The 21,111-nt window shown below is 37.3% G+C and overlaps 1 protein-coding gene across 12 annotated transcripts in view; it reads right to left on the reverse strand.

Moving 5' to 3' along the window:
* Positions 1-21,111, reverse strand: part of MLIP (muscular LMNA interacting protein) — a 267,113-nt gene that overhangs the window by 148,133 nt on the left and 97,869 nt on the right. For 5 of the 12 annotated variants that reach the window (XM_074398186.1, XM_074398185.1, XM_074398188.1 and 2 more), the window contains exon 1: positions 2,987-6,042. The exons of 5 other annotated variants lie outside the window; for them this stretch is intronic. In XM_074398186.1, coding sequence (XP_074254287.1) covers positions 2,987-3,082 — 96 coding nt within the window. In that variant the 5' untranslated portion in view covers positions 3,083-6,042. Of the gene's footprint in view, positions 1-2,986; positions 6,044-21,111 lie in introns of those variants that run through there. 2 more of the 12 variants (XM_074398189.1, XM_074398190.1) reach the window with 2 other exon arrangements.

Below are 21,111 nucleotides of genomic sequence, written 5' to 3' on the forward strand. Positions count from 1 at the left end.
CACCAGCTGAGGAAGAACTAGCCAAGGTGGCCTGGGAGTTTTAAGGAATATTTTAAAAGGCTGAAACATCACTGACAGTAGTGGGAAAGAGGGCTGACCAGAAACAAAATTATTAACAGTCTATACTGAGGGCCCAGTCCAAATATAAATCCAGGAACAGTGAGGCAATTTGCTTGGCTGTTTGACAGTCTCTCAAGGAATGCTGAACTGCCTACTATGGGAACAGAGGAAGTACATTATAGTGCATTGCTAGTTTACGTTTGGAGCTGGTTTTGGCAGGATGTGGTAAGTATAAGGAAATTAAGGGTACTGGTGAGGATAGAGCAAATGATTGGCCATGGAATTTGGTTTGTATAGATAAGGAAGAAGAACCCTCAAACTGAAGGAACTAGAGGTCTCCGTGGCTCAGGAAACAGTTGATACAATGATGACTGTTTGAGAGAACGGATGGGGGCATAATGCGATGTAAGAGTTTACTAATTTAATTGTTAGAAGTACAGTAATTCTAGATGATTCTAAATTCCAGGCTTGGGCATTAAGTCTGAGTAGATGAAAGGAAGGCTACTGAGCTTGTGAAGATCAAGGAAATGCGAGACAAGAATGCTGACAGGGTCAACTCTGTGAAAAGGAGAGCCGCACTAGGCAACGGCAAGACCCGGCTGGACAGAGAGGCTGATAGCTGGTGGTGCAATCTTAAATAAACGTGAAGCTGGGGTTAAGGCATCCTGGGAACAGACTATATGGGAAGCTAGGCTATTAGAGATTTTCTTCTTTTTAAAATTAGAGATATTCTTTGTCCAACTTGAACAAACAGATTTGGATATCCTTGTAGAAGATTTCACCCAAATGATAGAAGGGCCTAACGAACTAACTGTGGACTACTTAGAGGTTATAATTTCCTGGTAAATAAAACACACCTTATGGAAACAATGTGCAGACAAACCCTCCTAAGCCAGTTTTAAAAGCTTTTACTTTTCAATATTCTTTTCGCCTTTAAAGATGTGTGTCATTATTTCCTCGTTGTAGTTGTGTCAAAATTTCTGGGTGGCAGCTTACCATCAGGAAGTAATAAATCACTGCTCTATTTTGTAGGAAGGAACATTAGATCCCTTGTGAGATTTGAAGGGCCTACTCGTCTGATCAGCAATCTATAATAACAGCAGACTTTCTAGATGTATTGTCTTCTAGGGCAGTTTCATCACATGAATAATCTCATCAATATCATGATAGAAAAGAGAGTGGTTTTGGCAAGGAAATTACTGAAGATAGTTCAAATAATCCATTCTATAATTTCATTTGAGTAGGAAATAAAGATAATCCTTTAGGAGTAAAAAGGTGAAATTATGACCTTGTCCCCAGGTTCTGCAACTAGGCCCACCCTTATCTTCTTATGTCATGACTATAGGTCTATCTTAGGTTCCATCCAAATAAAATTTAAATAATAACATATGAAAGGCTTCATTAGAAGCACCCCATGGTTACAAAATACATATAACCATTATAAGCATAAGTAGCTTTATCTTCTAAAGCATATACAATGATGAAAATTTACTTCTTCAAACACCTTGCACAATTTGTATAATTAAATGCTACTTAAGTATCTGAGATACAAATACAGCTCTGCAACCGGTGTATCACAAACTATGAACTTTTTAAAAGTTGACAGCTATAACTTTCAGTGAATAAAGTGGAAATGAAGTATGAATGCAAACTGATGCTTCAATGACTAAGGTATGCTTTTATAACAGCAATGTCCAAAAAACTTCTAAGCATAACCACACACTGACAATAAAGGCAACCGAAAAGAAGAAAATCTATTTCTTTCTAATTTATTGTTATATTTTCCTAAAGAAACATACATCTCCTACGTAAAATTTCTTCACTAGTGTAGGAAAACATTTTTTTTTTCTTTCAGTTGAACCAATACATGACACGATTTCAGAAAACACAGAAACAAGAAATCTAAGAAGACTAAAGACTTATTCATCTTTCTAGTTTACTGTTGGGGAATAACAAGATCAGAGATAAATTCCTGTCCACATACATATCTTCAGAAGAATAATCACAAAAAGGGCAATCATTTCGTATCCTCTTTTAGGCTATCAGTACAATGTTAGTTCTCTTCACCACGTTTACCTAGCATCCTTAACTTACCAGAGATCTAATATTCATTTGCAAAGAATTTGGGTTGGAAAAGAATTTGAATATGTAATGTAGCATTCAGATAAAGAGCCAAATGTTAGCCAGTAGACTATTTAATCCCTGGTACAGGACAGAACAAAAAAAATTTGCTATTTACAGCATACTGTGGCTAAGTTCCAATGTAGCCTGAGAATGAATTGCTATGGTGATGAAAAATCATTTTCCACAAAGCAGTAACAGATGCATGTTAACAGTATTGCACTTGTTAATTGACAATTAACACTTTCAGTTGTCAATGTTATTTAAATATTTCAGTTTCTATCCTCGGGAAACTATCTTAATCATAGAAATATGAGATAAAAGGATTAAAATCTTTTTCTAAATATGCTTTGAAATGCTCAAAATCTCTAAGACTATCACCTTCTCACTGGAGAGCCTAATAATTTGAGAAACTGTTTTCTCCCATGCCATGCAGGCTAACAGCTCCTTTGCTCAGTTTTGGGCTGTAATGCCTTCCTTCCTTATATCTCTCTGAAAGTTCTCTTCCTTCAGATGTTGACACCCACATTCACAGATGGCCTCTAGCCTTCTGTTAAGGCATTACAGGGTACCTTAGCATCATCACTGTGCCAAGGGCAATCCTGAGCATTTTCTTTGCCCAATGAGCAGTTTTGTCTTTATTAGCTTGCCTTTTCTCTAAGTGAAGATAGCATTTCATTTCAATATACAGACAAATTTATCTACAGCGGGTAGCTCTCCCTCACATCCTTGCAGCAAACACCACCACCACCATACACTGCTTTTTAAAGTTACTGAACGCATTAAGCAAAGGCTTTCCTTTTACCTGGGGTGTGGTCTGAACGCTCCCTGATAAGATGCACGAGTTCATTTGGAAGTAATTGTTCCCGCAGTCACTCAGAAGCCCCTGTTCTGAAAGCATTGATTCATCACATAAGGGAGCGAGCAAACCAATGACTGAGGTGGGAAGGGAGCCTCATACTAAAACAACACACACACACTCACGCAGAAAGAAGAAATTCTAAAAAGAGGTAAAGCAGAATCATTCCTGAATTGAGGAATTGTGTCAGCTCCAAAGAGTAGTTTCTGTTTTGACAATTTTTAGATTTGGAACTTCAGGAGAGGTCATACTAACTGCTGAAATAGAATCAGTAGAAGTTAAAAAAAAAAAAAAAAAAGAACCACTGATATGTGTTTGCCTTCTTTTCTTTTCATGCATGTATTCTAATTATATATTCTGTGAAAGGAAGAGAAAAGCCAGATTGTACAGCAATAAGAAGCTGATTGAAGGGCCCTAACATCTGCCAATCTCAATAATCAGTTGGTCACACACATAGAGAACATTTAGAGGTATAAATACATGCAAACACTGTGTCCAAATAAAGAAACAGAATACACATAATTATTTCAAAATATCAGTAACTTAATCCTTAGTATATAAATTATAAGCAACAGTACAGGAACATCTGTAGTGACTGAAGTTACGCTATTAACAAAATTATCTCTAAAATAAATCTTGGAATCAAATCCTTGTCAAAACAAAATTTCATTCCAAGGTTCCTGGAAGACAGTGAGAATCCTGACTGCAGACAAACCTTAAAACTTCATATGTGAATTGATTAGAGTCTTCAGCTTTCAGTATTTCTATTTTCTAAGTATTGATTTTTCTCCAAATCTGTAATATCTACATTTGTGCTTTGGCAGTGAAAGATGTTGTATCTAAAGAACTAGATATAGACAAAGGCTATGGGAATGAATTATTATTTTAGAAACCTAGACTATGCCTCTTCACATTTTCAATGTTATCAAAAGCCTGAGATTATGGAAATAATGAGTAAAATTATTTCTATAAGCCATTCTATTAGCACAGTGGGAGAAACTATTCCAAACAACATAGCACACTTTGACCTAGAATATGGTTTAAATTTCTGAATATAAGTGACATGTTATTAAAGAAAAAAAAACTATGTGCCTTCTTCTATTTTTACACATATTTATGGATACCCAAAAGAGAATACAATCCCCTTCTGCCTTCAAAAAGCTTATATTTTGAGAATATAAAACAAGTATACAAATGACAGAGATACAAAGTGAAAAAAGAAAAAGTCCCCTTAAAGAAAGCCAAATCAAGAACTAACTTCCATTCACAATTGCTACAAAGAGAATAAAATACCTAGGAATATAACTAACAAAGGATGTAAAGGACCTCTTTAAGGAGAACTACAAACCACTGCTCAGGGAAATAAGAGAGGACAAAAACAGATGGAAAAACATTCCATGCTCATGGTTAGGAAGAATCAATATCATGAAAATGGCCATACTGCCCAAAGTAATTTATAGATTCAACACTATCCCTGTCAAGCTACCTATCACCCTCTTCACAGAACTGAAAAAAAAAAAAAAAACCTTAAACTTCATATGGAACCAAAAGAGAGCCTGAATAGCAAAGACAATCCTAAACAAAAAGAACAAAGCTGGAGGATCATACTACCTGACTTCAAACTATACTAAAAGGCTACAGTAATCAGAACAGCATGGAACTGTTATCAAAACAGAGATATAGATAACTGGAACAGAACAGAGGCCTCGGAGGCAACACCACATATCTGCAACCATCTGATCTCTGACAAACCTGCCAAAAACAAGTAATGGGGAAAGGATTCCCCGTTTAATAAATGGTGTTGGGATAACTGGCTAGCATGTGCAGAAAGCAGAAACTGGACCCCTTCCTTACACCTTACACTAAAATTGACTCCAGATGGATTAAAGACTTAAACATAAGACCGAACACCATAAAAACCCTAGAAGAAAACCTAGGCAAAACCATTCAGGACATAGGCATAGGCATGGACTTCATGACTAAAACACCAAAAGCATTAGTAACAAAAGCCAAAATGGACAAATGGGATCTAATTAAACTCCAGAGCTTCTGCACAGCAAAAGAAACAATCATTAGAGTAAACCAGCAACCAACAGAATGGGAAAAAATTTCTGCAATCTACCCATTTGACAAAGGGCTAATATCCAGAATCTACAAAGAACTAAAACAGTTTTACAAGAAAAAAACAAACCCATTCAAAAGTGGGTGAAGGAAATGAACAGACACTTTACAAAAGAAGACATACATGGGGCCAGCAAACATATGAAAAAATGCTCACCATCACTGGTCATTAGAGAATTGCAAATCAAAACCACATTAAGATACCATCTCATGCCAGTTAGAATGGCGATCATTAAAAAATCTGGAAACAACAGATGCTGGAGAGGATATGGAGAAATAGGAACACTTTTACATTATTGGAGGGAGTGTAAATTTGTTCAACCATTGTGGAAGACAGTGTGGCCATTCCTCAAGGACCTAGAAATAGAAATTCCATTTGACCCAGCAATTCATTACTGGGTATATATCCAAAGGATTATAAATCATTCTGTTATAAAGACACATGCACACGTGTGTTCATTGTGACACTGTTTACAATAGCAAAAACCTGGAACCAACCCAAATGCCCATCGATGATAGACTGGACAAGGAAAATGTGGCACATACACACAATGGAATACTATGCAGCCTTAAAAAACAATGAGTTTGTGTCCTTTGTAGGGACATGGATCAATCTGGAAACCATCATTACTCAGCAAACTGACACAAGAAGAGAAAACCAAATACTGCATGTTCTCACTCACAGGCGGGTGTTGAACAATGAAAACACATGGACACAGGGAGGGGAGCATCACATACTGGAGTCTGTTGGGGAGGACTAGGGGAGGGACAGTGAGGAGTAGGGAGGTTGGGGAGGAATAACATGGGGAGAAATGCCAGATATAGGTGACAGGGAGATGGAGGCAGCAAACCACATTGCCATGTATGTACCTATGCAACAATCCTGCACACTCTGCACATGTACCCCAGAACCTAAAGTGCAGTTTTATATATATATATATATATATATATATATATATATGCATGTATGTGTGTGTATAAAATATGTGTGTATATATATATACACATATATGTGTGTGTGTATATATATATACACACACACACACACACACATAAAGAAAAAGTCCCATACTGCAGTTCTTCTTAAACTACTGCACACATGACTCCCCTGGGGATCTTGTTAAAATGCACTTTCCAAGTGTGGAGATCTGAGGTATGGCCTCAGCTTCTGCATTTCCAAGGAGCTCCCAGGAGATGTTCTGGGAGCCCCACCCCAGATCCGCTGCTAGTGTGTTACACTTTGAGTAGCAAAGACAGGGAATTATAGAGGGTGATGTTACAGCCACCTGGAGTGCAGTAATTCAAGATGGTGGCATGTGGGCTGCACTTAGAAAGATGGGGAGAGGGAAATAGGAAGGTTAGATGGAATATCACTTATATGAAGCAGAGAGAGAAGGCTGGATTGAAGGCACCTATTAAAACAGCAAGGAAAATAAGTCATAAAGCATAGGACCCTGGAGTCAGATCATCACTAGTTGTGGGCACTGAGACAAGTTACTAGACTTCTGACAGACTGAGTCCTCTCATCTGTGAAATGCAGATGAGACTAGCTCTCATTTAATAGCGTTCTTGTGAGGATTAAAATTAAATTCAGTGTGTAAGAATTCCACAGATTCTTAGCTCTGTGCCAGGGAGATTCTTAATACATGTTACTCCTGTTGGTATTGTTGTTTTCCAGTTTGATAAATAACATAAATGAGAATAAAGGCAAGTAAGACAAAAAAAAAAAAGTAGGTTAAATATTGGTAATCAAAGATCTTGGATTAAGATGTTTTAGCTTTATTCAGTGAAGAACAGAAATGGAAATATTTATATATATGTACATATAGGAATATATATATGTATAAAAATATATATGTATTTATTGATACTACCCTTTGGTGTTTTGATTTATATATAAACCTTAAGAAGCCACTCTTATCTCAAAGTTCTAGTGTGGTTTCCCAAGAAGTGACAGTCCAGATTTTTGTCAGTGGTCAATCAGTTTATTCCAAGTGGATTCAAACTGCTCTTCTATATTCATTCTGTCCTTTCCCCTCTGATCCTTTCTTCCTCTGATTCCCTCCCCAAAACATAAAGCAATATTATTTATTCAAGTTGGCATAATCAAATTTAGAAGAGAAAAATATTTTAGCCCCTACTCTTCCTGCTCAAATGCTTTCTTGAATCATTTTACAACATGAGAACCAATTAAATCAATTCATTATTTTGACATTTTGCCGTTTTGCTCTGTGTCTTATTGGTAACTTTCCCGTAACCATTTTCTTTCTTTTGTTTGATTAACTAATAATTGTTGTTATAGACTATTTCTTATAATAATAGAAGTCATAATTTTTACTTAAAAACACATAAACGGTCATGCATTATAACAGTATGCTTCAGCCATCTGTATAGTAACTACATATAGCCTCAATGAGCACATGTATTTGGATAATTTCTATAAAAACCATTCTGTATTTAAATAGAAAGTGATGGCACCTGGTCAAAAAACAGGCATTAGTCTTGAATGACAAAAGAGCATATAAATTACCTGGATGGAGAGGAGAAAAGAGTCTATCCTCTAATTGCAACCACTTTTCCATAAACAAAAAGAATTATCCATGGTCTGCCCAAGACCCTTAAGCATTTTGTAAATACAAACTTTCAGTGATCTCTCTCCCACTAAGGAACACAAACTACTCTGTTGAATTTTTTTTCTAGAAAAATACAGTTTGTCAAAGTTTGCAACAGATGAAAACAATCCAAAATTCTCTTTAACATATGGCATTATTGGTGGCTGAAGTAAGCATTCTTCACCATTATTAATAAACAGATATTATGGCAATACCTTTCAGCTGAAAGACTCTTAAAACATTGTTTTTAAAATAAATAATACAGAACAAATAATCTCTTTTCCTGATATGGGAAACATATTTGAGAAAAAAATAGATTAGTCCATGAAAGTTTGCCAAGAAACATGTAAGTGATTAAACAGATCCAGCTGCCAAGGCTATTCAGACATACATTTGTCTGTTTTTATGCCTTCAGCTTGATAACCGAAGGTACTAGAAGTCCTATTTATTTATCTTAATAAACATCTATTGAGTGCCAGTCACGATTCTAAGCTCTGAAGACATAAAATGATAAAGGCTTGGAACCTGTTCTCAGCATGGCTTATAGTCTCATTAAGGAGAAGCCTTCACTAGTGACAGGAGCAGTGAATGAAGTCAGAGAAGAGTAACAAGTCATGTACAAAACACAGGCTGCATGGGCAATGGGTATCAGGTTGTTTTGGGGGGAATTTCCCTCTTAGCTTCTGCACTTCTATATCCTGTTTCTGTCAAACACTGGGACACTTCTGCTCAGCCCTTGGTGCATTTTTCCTCTAAAGATGGAAACCATTAGTCATTTGGATCTTTGTCTCTCAGGTAATAGATGATTCCAGAGATCCTAATCAGGACAAACCCAATTCACAGACTCAGAACTGAGTGTACATTACTTAAAGTGAATCCTGACATCTCATCAATGGTATGTGAAATTCCATTACTGTCTAAATTTGGCCTCATCTGTACTGGACATAGGGATTGCGTCTACTTCTGTTATTACTGCTTATAGTATGATAATGCTATAAATTAAAACTAATATACTGCTATAAGTATATAGTTATACTGCTTACTCTTCTCCTTGGGTTATATCTTTCTAGTTTAAAAAGATATTAGTAGTCCTAAATTAAAGTAAACCAAAACCTTCAAAGTACTGTTTGACCTAACAAGATATTCAGAAAGAGGAACAGAGACAATAGGAGACATTTATCCATTAGGAATACATGTATTTGGTTCACTCCCTCCTTGTTAAATTACTTTCTTAGCTTGGTTTCAGGCATTCCGTTTCCTTTCAGTCCTCCTCCTATCCCCTGGACACCCCTCTGTCTGCTTTGTGCCTTTTGACCCCTAAGCTTTGATGTAGCCCAGGAGTTACTCCTTGGTGATCACATCCAGTTATTTAACTGTAAAGAATATTTATAAGCCAATGAGTTTCAATGTATTTCTCCAGCCTGGATGGCTTCTCTGGATGACTTCACTCACACAATTAACATCATTATTGGAACACCTCATAGATATCTAACATCAGTGCATCTCAGTCTGAATTAATGGCATTTCTTTTGAAGTTGTTCCCCACCTCCCAAAATTTTCCTCACTTCTTCAGATATTTTCTACCTATTTCTAGTTGCTTAGGCTACAAATCATGAGTTCATATTATTCTTTTTGGTTTTTCAGAATCCCTCATCAATGTATTAATAAATGCTGGTGACTGTCCCTTCAGAATATATCCAGAAAATGAATATATCTCACTACTTCCACTTCTAACACCCCAGTAGCGGAACCTGCCATCTCTTTCTGAATCATTGCCTCCTAACTGGTCTTTCTGCTTCCACTTTGCCTCCTGAGTGGATGCTCTGATGAACCATTCATATCCCCTTAAGGCAGAAGGACTTATTCCCCAGCTGCTGGGAGTGCTGTAACTACTCAGCTGTCGGTCCTCTTCAGGAGCTCTTCTCGTTTGAAAAAAAAACTCTTGCCCAAAGTCACTCTGCTTTCTTAGGGGCATTGGATAGCTAGTTGATGCATCCATATAAAGTCCTGGCCCCCCACTCCAGCTTGAAACAACTCTAGAGAGAAATCTGTTTCAGAGCTCCTCATGAGGTCAGCTAGGCGTTGAGACCACACTGTAGCCCAGTCTCTCCCTCTGCCTTCTTCCCCTCTCCTACAGTCCTGGGAGCACTCCCTAATAAACTTTGCATGCTAATCTCCATCTCAGAACCTGCTTCCTGGGAACCCAATCTGTCATATCTTCCACATAACAGCAAGAGTAAACCTTCTAAAACAGAAGTCAAGCCATGTTACTTCTCTGTGTGCAACGCTCGACTCGATTCCTTTGTTATCAAGAGTATCAGTTCTCATAATGATCTCCAACCCAATGATCTGACCCCAACCACTCTCCCCTTTGCTCCCTCAACTAGACACAGTGACCTTCATGTATTTCTAGAACATGCTTATCCCACTCTCCAAGTGATTATCACGTCTCTGCTCAAATATCACATTAGCAGTGAAACATCCCTTACCACCTTATATAAAATTGCAACCCCACACCTGCCCCCTTGCCAGCACTCTCTACCCCTATTAGCCCATGTTATTTTTCTCCGGAGCATTTGCCAACCTCTGATGCTTGTTTTTTCTCTGATTTCCTTTATTGGATTTTAAATGCCATGAGGGCAAGGATTTTGCTTGGATTACTGCTATTTCTGTAACACCTAGAATAGTATGTGGCATGTATAGGCGCTCAATAAATATTTGTTCAGTGAACTTCTTGACTGAAAGTGAACTCTTTATTTCTTAAATTTATTTTTTTCCTAATGAAAAGGATAATTTCGGTAAACTTTGAATTGACTGCTCAGAAGAAAATGGAATCAACCTAATCTCCTCAAGTTTCCTAGTTCAACTGGAATAGGAAATCACTAACGTTCACAGCCCTTACAAAGAGTCAAATGTATAGGAGCTAAAGAAAGTAGCAGGACATAAGTAACTGCAGTCAGATTCCATCTTATAAATCATACCCACAAGTGCATGCGAGAAGAGACAGCAGGATTCACAGAGGCGTGGAATGTCCAGTTGCTTAGGTAAGAAGCAGACAACATAGGTTCTGGTCTCCTGATTTTCCAACAAATAGCTGTGAGGTCTTGGGTGAGTCATTTCTTTTCTCAGGAACAATTTGTTCATAAAATGAGGTTCTAGATCAACATTACCCAATGTGCCTTTGCAAGACAAATGGCGAGCAAGGATTTTTAAGGTCAAATAAATTTAGGAATTGGTATATTCCATATCCTATATTTGGAGGACGCTCATGGTCAAACTGCCTTTTCAGCTGTGTTTAGCCCGTGGTTTCCCACATTCATTTGGCCACAGAACCCTTTCCTTTCATAATGCACACTATCATCCCACTCACAGTGTGACTGAAGTGCTGAACCGCACAGTCCACAGAGCCTTCATTTAGCCATAATATTTGACGAATGTATGAAAAGAAGACAGTTTGGGGGGAAAAAAAGAGAGTTTTCACAAAGTTACTAAATAAAATGCTATTTGTGATCTTGACTGGGAAGAGAGCAGAGTAAGCTACATGAAGATCAGGAGATGTTCTCTGAGTTAGAAAGCAGGGAAGGAAGGTGGTATATATATCAGGTCTATCAAGTATAAATTCAGTTGTGCTAACAGTAGTTCACAAGCAACATATTCAGTGGCACAGGAATAGGAATTGAATAAATGAATGATAGATTGAATGAAAACCTTAAAATGTATTCAAAGAAGTCCTAATAAGGTATGTAGCAAACAGTTGGGAATACTATTTAAAAAAAAAAAAAAACTCAGAAATTCCATAGTGAATCATTTTACATATGTCATAAAGGAAACAAATTCTAACACATGATATACTTCATAAAATCTTGTTTCTAAGCAGATAGAGTGATGCCTGCATCTTTGGCAGTAACAGTATATTCCATAAAGGAACAAAACAATGTAGTATTTATTTATGATATGATACTGGTATAATCTGATTTTTTGTTAAAAATAAAAGAGGAATCAATAGCATCCTACTTCATGTTTCTGATATATTTACATATAAAGAATGCTTTCCAAAGCTTTTATCATATTCTACAGAAAAAAAAACTTCATCTGTATCACTCAGTTTTGACCAAGATAAAAACTGTGTTAGAAAGTGTTATTAAAATGGCTTAAACATAAAAGGTTTGAGTTCCTCTTCAAAGAACCAATATGTCAGTATGTTCAGCTTTCCTGCTATTTATTCTCCATTTGAAAGTTTAACTTTCTCATTCTTTATGCCTCCTTGCCCCTAGTTTCCAAAAACAAACCCCTCCTACTCTCTATCACCTGCTCTGTCCTTAGTCATCCCACCAAAACTACTCACCCTGCCACTTCGACCCCTACTCTTGCTCTCTTTAAAATAGCTAATTGGAATTAGCTTAGACTATGTGGTCCTACCCCAGCCAACAAGGGAAAGACACAGCTAAGAGCCCCTTTCCCTCCCTTGTTTGGTGTGCTCTCACCATTGCTCCATCTGTGAGATGAACCCTTCTATAGAAGTAAATTGCCTTGCTGAGAAAATTTTTGCCTGACTGCTTTTTTCACTTTGCAGTGCCGAGCATTTTATTTCCAACAATACTTCATTTCTTTTCATTTGTACTTTATAGAAATACATGACTCAGCAGAATTAGTGAATGCAGATTTCAGAAAGCCAGAGTTTGTCAGTTTTGTCTTGGACTACCTAACTTCTATTAGAAGAGTCACATAGAGAGGAATACAGGAGTAGAGCCAACAAACTGTATGTGTGATACAGTACGAGAGCATGGGCTTTAGATTAGAGAGCACCAATGTGGCATGACATCACCCTCTGCATTTACTGGCTGTGTGACCTAAGGCAAATTAGCAATCCCTCTGAGCTTCATTTATTTATGACCATGGAATACATCACACAAACTGAAATGCTCTCAAGAGTGAAAAGGAGAGCAGCATAAATTATTGCCCTGAGATAGAACCATTTTGAGCAACCAAGACATAGTTAGCCTACTTACTTGCAATATTTGGATAATATCTCACCCCATGATGGTTAAAATGGCATGACATAATATGTTTTATTAGAAGTTTGACACATATATGTGTTCAATCACATTTATTCCCCCCCCTTCTCATACATAGAAATTGGGTATTGGTAAAAGGTTGGGACAAGATGAGGGACTCATTGTGTTATCTTTTTTAAATGGAGTAAGTTTAAGTAAGGCATGCTACTCTCTCTCCTTTGAATGCTCTCCCACAACACTCTCCCTAGTTAATTCTGTTTGCCCTTCTGAGCTCTAAGAAACTCAGAGATTCTATGGTGAATATTTTAATTTACACCATGAGGGTAACAAAATTTCTGACAGACAACACATTTTATAAAATCATTACCCAAAGAGGGCTTCTCTGCCTTCATGGATTAAGTACCAATCTCCTATTGTATCCTCTCTTAACACTTGTATTTCTGCATGGTATTTGCTGCTTTCTAGTATATGAGTACACAGTGAATTGTTTAGTATCTGGTTCCCCAATTAGAACATAAGTGCCAGGGTGAGGGGAAATGTATCTGTTTTATTTCCCACTGTACCCCCGGCACCTAATATAGTGCCTGTCACATAGGAGGTCAATATTTGTTTATTAAATAAATGAATGATTGCATGCTTTATGTTAGATGTATGGAGGATTCAGAGAGGACAGGAGGGATTGCTGTTTCAAGGATTTCAGTGTCAGGGTCTATAGAGAAATGAGAGTGATTTAAACACTATATGAATTTTGTAACTTTGAAAACACAGCACATATAAAAATAGCAACCCAACCTGAATGCCAAAGCTTTGGATGTTTCAGGAATCTATGAAGGAAGCCAGCATCAGAAGAGTGTGTGAGAGGCCAGGGTACATAAAGAAAGATGAGAAAATCATCTCTGGTCTAGATCACTCCTCCTACTGTTGACAACCATAGACTGTCACCGTGGCTACTTCAAACACTTAACCCACTCTAACCAAGAGCAGATTTCATTCCACACATAGATACCATTTAATGAGTTTAATATATTATCTTTTATATCTCTCACAAGCCAGAAAGGAAGTTATCATGTCCACTAGACAAGGAAAAAAATGAAACTCAAGGAGATTAAATAACTTGCTCAACCAGCACCTGAGACAATGGGATTTGAACTCAGGTCCACCTGGCTAGAACCCCAGTTCATGCTGCCTCTCGTTTGCTCCCTGCTTCTGCCAGGCTTATAGAACAGTGATAAGAATGGCAGAAATACAGAGTATATAACAGCACAGTATCCAGCCAGGATCTTTTTCCCAATATGGTTCCTACCCAGGAGAATTACACTCTGAGGAATACTTTCCTCAAGCTTCCAGTAATCATTTTCAAAATGTGGCTGTATACTCTGAGTTTTCCACTGTTCACAGCTGTTATTCTCTTACTATAAAAGCAATGCATGATTATTTTGGAGTATAACTTTAAAATAGAAATGAGATAAGGAATACCAAAAAATACAATCATATTGTCACTGGCATGAGTGCTAAAGCTACAGACTTTTCAATATGGATAGTACAACATAAGCACAGAAAATTATTGTTGAATGACTACATATGGTTACCACAAGTAGTTAGCAAACAATATTTATCTTCCAAAATATACAAAGTAATATGTGAGCTCTAAGTTGATGCTTTATACCATCTACTTATTAATTCTACTAATGAAAACTATGGAATTTAGAGTCAAAATCAGATTTTAAAACATAAATCTACTTATTAATGGATAATGCTATATAACTTACTTAAATTCCATGGCCTTTAGTTTCTATTTTTATAAAATGGGCATAATAAAGGCATCTGAACCTCATAGGATAGACGCAAAAGTTAAATGAGATGACATATAAAAGCCCTGGTGTATGGCCTAGCACATAGTAGGTACTCAATAAATATTCCTTTCTCTCTTTCTTTTTAGGATAGAGCAAATGTATGAGACTGAACAAAATTTCTAACTGATATGGGTATCAGAATATTACCATGTTTACTTACACTGTTTCCTCCTTTTTCTCCCCTTAATATTTTTACTCCAAAATAAAACAGAAAGGCAGGTTCTAAGAATCTTGACCCTTGTCTACCATCATCCAAAAGCCTTTTACAAATCCTGTGAGGCTTGTGCACAATAGCTAAAAATCTTACTCATCAGAAGTTACATGACAATCAGTGCAAGTTAATAGATCTAAACATTTGCTTCACATCCTCTGGAACCAGTCACCATTTAGACCAAAGTGTTGTTTTGAATGAAGATACATATATATTTGTAAATGATTAATTTTGTGGGTGAAGACTTTCACATAGTTTGAAGGCTCACCCATCTCCTACACAGTCACATGTTGATTTGGAAAAAATATTTATATATATAGATAGCTGTGCATCACAGAGTATGGGCAGCATATTGGAATCTAAGGCTTACAGATTACCAGCCTTAGATTGTAGGTGGATCAAATTACACTGGGATGGACTTTTCTCTTGATTTTATGTTTGACACTTAGTAATTTTCATCCTGGGTAAAACAACCCAGCTGATGGCTACGGTTTTCCAACATGTTTCCACAGACTGGGAGGTGTGCTGGGGACCAACACCACACAATCACCCGTGAAGACAAGAATTAATAATACCTGTTTGGATCACCAGTGCACCCCTGGTGCTTAACATTTAGCAGATGCTCAATATATATTTGTTGAATGAATGAATGGTTTGTGCCTACCACAGAAAAAATAAGACAGTGCTATATGTCAAGTATAAAGAAACAGAAGACAAAGGACAAAGCATTTTTTAGTTTGTGGTAAGTTTGTGGTAAGTCAGTAGCTGCAAATATAATATAATCCCCTCACTGACACTTCGCTGACTAACCACATTAGATAATAGAAAGCTTTCTGCACTATTTCAAAGGTGAGATATTAAGAAGCAACATGAGGAAGACATTTTTAAAAATATTCTTCTCATGGAATGTAATAAAGCAATAACATAGGATGTAAGAAGAAAAAAATTTCAAGTTGAAAAAATAATACATTATAAAAAGGTATTTTGTATATCACCAAAGAGAAACTGAAAGAGCAACCATCTTACCAAAGAAAAAGCCACTTGATGTACTTATCAAGCTTGCCCACAAATTAAAATGACACTACCAAACACTTAGTAACAAAGAATGGCTCCTTCATTTCCATAAAGAAAACAGATTATCTAACACTTAGAGATTTTGTAAGAATTAAATAAAATTATACATGAGATATCTCTAACGTGATGTCCACCATGTGGCAAGCTTTCAAAAGAGATTAGTTATTGTTATAGCAGCATATTATAATCCTGAGTTTCCTAAGGTAACTGGAAATCTAATATTAAGTTTGTATATAAAACCAATGCATTCCAGTGACATCATCCTTTTAAAATTTCATAACAATGATTACTGAATGTACTCCAAAGTACTTTTCTTTAAAATCAGGTTTTTAATTTCCTTTTTTTCTCTGATCAACTTTTATCATTTTCTCTTGCCTTTACATTTATGCCCTGACATCTCTCCATATAATGAAGCTCTATTCTCAGTTATGATTTTGTTAACTGATAAGTCTACATGGAAAGCACACTTATTCCCTTCAAATCCGCCTGTTCTAATTACCACCAAATTCTAAAAACATAAATACTTTTTGAGAAGTCTTTTACTGTTTTATTTAAAAACCTATCTGTGGTATCCCTGGTGAAAACATTTTAAGAACCATTTCTCAGTGTTTTGAAAGCACACATTGACATTTATAAATCTGGTTACCTGAAAAGGTCTAGAGACGCTGAGCAGGCTGGTAATCTGTAAGCCTTAGATTCCAATATGCTGCCCATACTCTATGATGCACAGCTATCTATATATATAAATGTTTTTTCCAAATCAACATGTGACTGTGTAGGAGATGGGTGAGCCTTGAAACTATGTGAAAATAGCATCGAAATATTCTAATGACATTCTATTGAGTAGCCTGTAGGCATAAAAGAATTTGAGACACACAAAAAAAATCATTGTTTCAGTGCATAGTTATTAAAATGTTTTGCTGTGAAGACACAAAGCCTTCTTTCTTTTTGAAGATATTTACTAAGGTCCATAATGTATTATTTCAGTTTTCTCAATAAGGTTACCAGTAAAAACGCAGTAAATTTTTCTGCAAGACTTCAAATTGAATTTATTTTTTAAATAATAATATTTCCTGTCAAAGCTGACATGGAAAATATGCAACAAACAAATTTCTTTCCAAAACAACTTTTTTAAGTGAAGAAGAATAGATAATCATTAAGTACATTTAACATTTTCTATGAAAATGTATCTGAGATTTTATAACAGAAGAATAAATATGGATTTTTGCTAAGTCATTACTTTTTAAAGAGATTTTCTAGGCTTCTAAGCATGAGCTTAGCAGCCAAACTGCTTGAGCTTCAATCCCAGGTTTCCTACTTAATAGCAGTGAGACCTTGGACAGATTTCTTACTCTCTCACTGCCTCAATTTTCTCATCTGTAAAATAGGGATAATAAGAGTAGCTATCTCATAGGGTTGTGGTTACATGAATTACATAAGCCTTTGGAACAGTACTTGGCACATAGCAGGCATACAATAAATATTAACTCCTATTATTAGCTATTATTAGCAATAGTATTGCCATACAAGTTTTAAACAATTTGTTCATTATTTTCCATCCACCTTCCTCTACCCATTCCCATATCCTCTTTCAACACTCTAAAGATAATCAATGCATGACCTCTTACTACTCAAATAATTGACTTTTTTCCCCTGAACTTCTGTGTTATAGATATCATTCGACTCTTTCATCTTCAAGAATGTCTTTCTCCTGGTCCTCCCTGACACCATCCTGCCCTGGTTCTGCTCCAGCAACTTCCCTACTTCTCCTCCTCCTTCAAGAGAAAGACCCAGCCAAACACAGTGGCCCACTCCTGTAATCCCAGCACTTTTGGAGGCTGAGTCAGGAGGATCACTAGAGACCAGGAGTTTGAGACCAGCCCGGGCAACAGAGTGAAACCCCGTCTCCACAACTTAAAATTTAAAAATTAGTCAGGCTTGATGTACACATTAGTCCTAGCTATTTGGGAGGTGGAGGTGGAGGAGCTCTTGAGCCCAGAAGTCCGAGGCTGCAGTGAGTTATGATCATATTACTTCACTCCAGCCTGGGTGAAATTTTGAGATCTTGTCTCTAACAGAAAGAAAGAAAGAGAAGAAAGAAAAGGAAGGAAGGAAGGAAGGACAGAAGGAAGGAAAGAAGAAAGGAAGGAAGGAAGGATGGAAGGAAGAAAGAAAGAGAAAGAAAGAAAGAATGAATGAAAGGAAGAAAGAGAGAGAAAGAAAGATCCCCAAGACTTAACACTTGGCATCCACCTCTTTCCACTGCCTGAGGTCTCTCCTTCCTGACTCTCTTATCTCATGTTCTCTGCTCTCATGGTTTCAGTGCTCATGAGAACTGGCTGATTTCCATGTGTAATTCCAGGTCTGCACTCTCTCCTGAGTTCCAGCTTCTACTTTTTGATGTCTCACTTGCTGGCTCTAATATGAGCAAACATGGTGCAAGTCACTGAGTTCTTACTACACTGAGTTTGACAAACGTGAGTGTGAGGCTGGGTTCTGCCACTTACAAGTTTTGTGACCTTGGTCAATTGTCTTGCTTCCTGAAAATCTTCATTTCCTTATATATAATAGATCATTTATAAAACCTACCTGCTAGTCTCCATTAAATAATGTGATTGATACAAAGTATTTGAAATAATGCCTGTTACATAGAAAACCCTCAACACGTTAGATGATTATGAATATTAACCTCCAACTAAGTATGCCCCAAATCTTTTGACATTTCACACACATATACAAAATAACTCTTCATCTCTATATTTTCTAGAAATGTTTTACTGCCTCCGTCACTTTCAAGACACTAGATTTAATTTTTTTTTATTATTTTGTCTCACTTGTTTCCATCATCTGAGTGGTCCTACATCTCCACTGCAATTTTTAAGTAACAATAATTTTAAGCTGTGTATGTTGCTGCCTAGTTGAAGGGTTACTCTTCAGTCTCCTTTACCAGTAAGTATGGATCGTGACCAATGAGAAGTCACTAAAAGTAAGTTTCTTTAAAATGATGTGACATGCCCTTCTTTATCTCATCCTCCATCCTGCTGTCTGGAATTTGGATGTGTTGGTTGGATCTCTAGCAGCCATCTTAGATCCTGATGATAAGGGCTTCACTCTAAAGTAGACAGAATCATGAATACATTGACAGGAAGAGATCTCAAACAAGATCAAAACTAAATTTCTGAATTTTTTTTAATCTGAGAGAAGAAAACATCCATTTTGGGGTTTTCTCTCTTTTGCACAGACAGATCTAATCCTAAGTAAATTAACAATTCAATTTTGAACTCTTCCCTAACATGAAGCCTTCTTGGTAGCCAGGCCAACTTTCTCACAGTCTCAGTAATTGCTTTGGCTCAGTTGCTTCATTTGCCTGTCCTTGCTGTCTTCTAACTCTCCACTATCTTAGGGCAAGAGTTCATATCTACCAGAAGTCATCTCTGATTTTTTAAGTACTCAGCTCTCTCCCTGTCATCTGAATACGTCGTAGCACTTACATTCTGTGCCACAGCATCAATGACCACAGAAAATAGTCCTGTCTCTTGAATTATTTGCAAAATCATTAATAACTGGGTGTTGCAGGTTGGATTCTCTGGAGACAGATGCAGAGACAAAGTTAATGGTGCCAGATATTTTTGAGAGAGCAACTGGCGGGAAGTAAGAGGAAGAGGCAAGAATGGCAGAGGGAGAAGGTGAGTGGTGATGCAGACCCAACAAAACCTGGGCTCACTGGGTAAGGAGCACAGGAGCTCCCTAACACTTGGCATTAAGAAGTGCTGCCCATAAGCACTTCCCATATCCAGCCAAAGTGGCCAAGGCTTCACCCACTGCAGGCTTCCCTGAGAAGGTAACCTCAGTGGAGAGCCTCTCTGCAGATGAGGTTGACCCTAAAGGAGGTGACAGTCGGAGGCTACCTGCCAACCACACCTTCCATGACTCAACAGCAAGACATTTCTCAAAAGGGAATCTGGGCACCACATCTCTGTCTCTACTGTACTATGTCAGCATTCTATACTTCTCTTTCCAAAGTACCAATTTTCATAATAAACCTATAGTAAGGATTTGATAAATAGTTACAGAACTTTTCAATTGAATGTATTTCATGCTTAGTATAAGAAATATAACCTATACAAAGTTCAGGAGATAAATTTTCCTGTGCCCAAAAAAAAGGTATTAAAAAGTTCCAAGTATCGGGGACTGCAGGCATGCACCACCACATCTGACCAAAAAACTTTTTTAATTCCTTTGTAAGAACAAATATTTTCAAAACATTTCCCTTTTGCTTCCTGGAATTGATACTTACTTTGCATAAGATACAAGTCTTTTGTCGTGCATCACATGCCTTTTTTACTTAACTTCATATATCCCCTACTTGCTAGATGTTGCTAGGGCCTCCAGACACACTCCATCTGAAGTACCAGCAAGGAGGAGGGACCTGCCCTGCCCATTTGACTTGCTTATTACGAGGAACACCGTGCTCTTGGGGAAAAATCTTCTAAGGAAGAAAACTTGCTATCCATCTTTAGATCACGAAAGCAAATTCATGAGCAAACAAATTTATGAATCCAAACTCAGAACAGAGACTCTGACTCTGCAAACTCTGTTTAAGCTTTCACTCTTGTTTTCACTCTTTTCTCATAAGCTCTTTCGCTCGAAGCTCAAATGAGATCTCTACAGATCTCATAAATAATTTCTCTCTCCCCTTTATTAAGGGGCCAATAGAAAACGTCATTAGAAAGCAGACAATTAGCCAGGTATGGTGGCTCATGCCTGTAATCCCAGCACTTTGGGAGGCCAAGGTGGTTGGATCAAGTGGTCAGGAGTTCGAGACCAGCCTGGCCAACATGGTGAAACCCTGTCTCTACTAAAAATACAAAAATTAGCCAGGCATGTTGACGGGTTCCTGTAACCCCCAGCTACTCAGGAGGCTGGGGTAGGATAATCACTTGAACCTGTGAGGCAGAGGTTGCAGTGAGCCAAGATTGCACCACTGCACTCTAGCCTGGGCAACAGAGAGAGGCTCCATCTCAAAAAAAAGAAAAAGAAAAAGAAAAAGAAAAGAAAAGAAAAGAAAAAGCAGACACTTTTCCTGTTTCACGTATCCTTTTTTACCCCAATCACTCTATCCATCCCCAACTGTACTCTAGTTACAGCAGGATTTAGAAAGGGATGGGGAAGGGAAAGGAAAATC

Source organism: Saimiri boliviensis, chromosome 4 (assembly GCF_048565385.1).
Source record: "Saimiri boliviensis isolate mSaiBol1 chromosome 4, mSaiBol1.pri, whole genome shotgun sequence".
NCBI lineage: Eukaryota > Metazoa > Chordata > Mammalia > Primates > Cebidae > Saimiri > Saimiri boliviensis.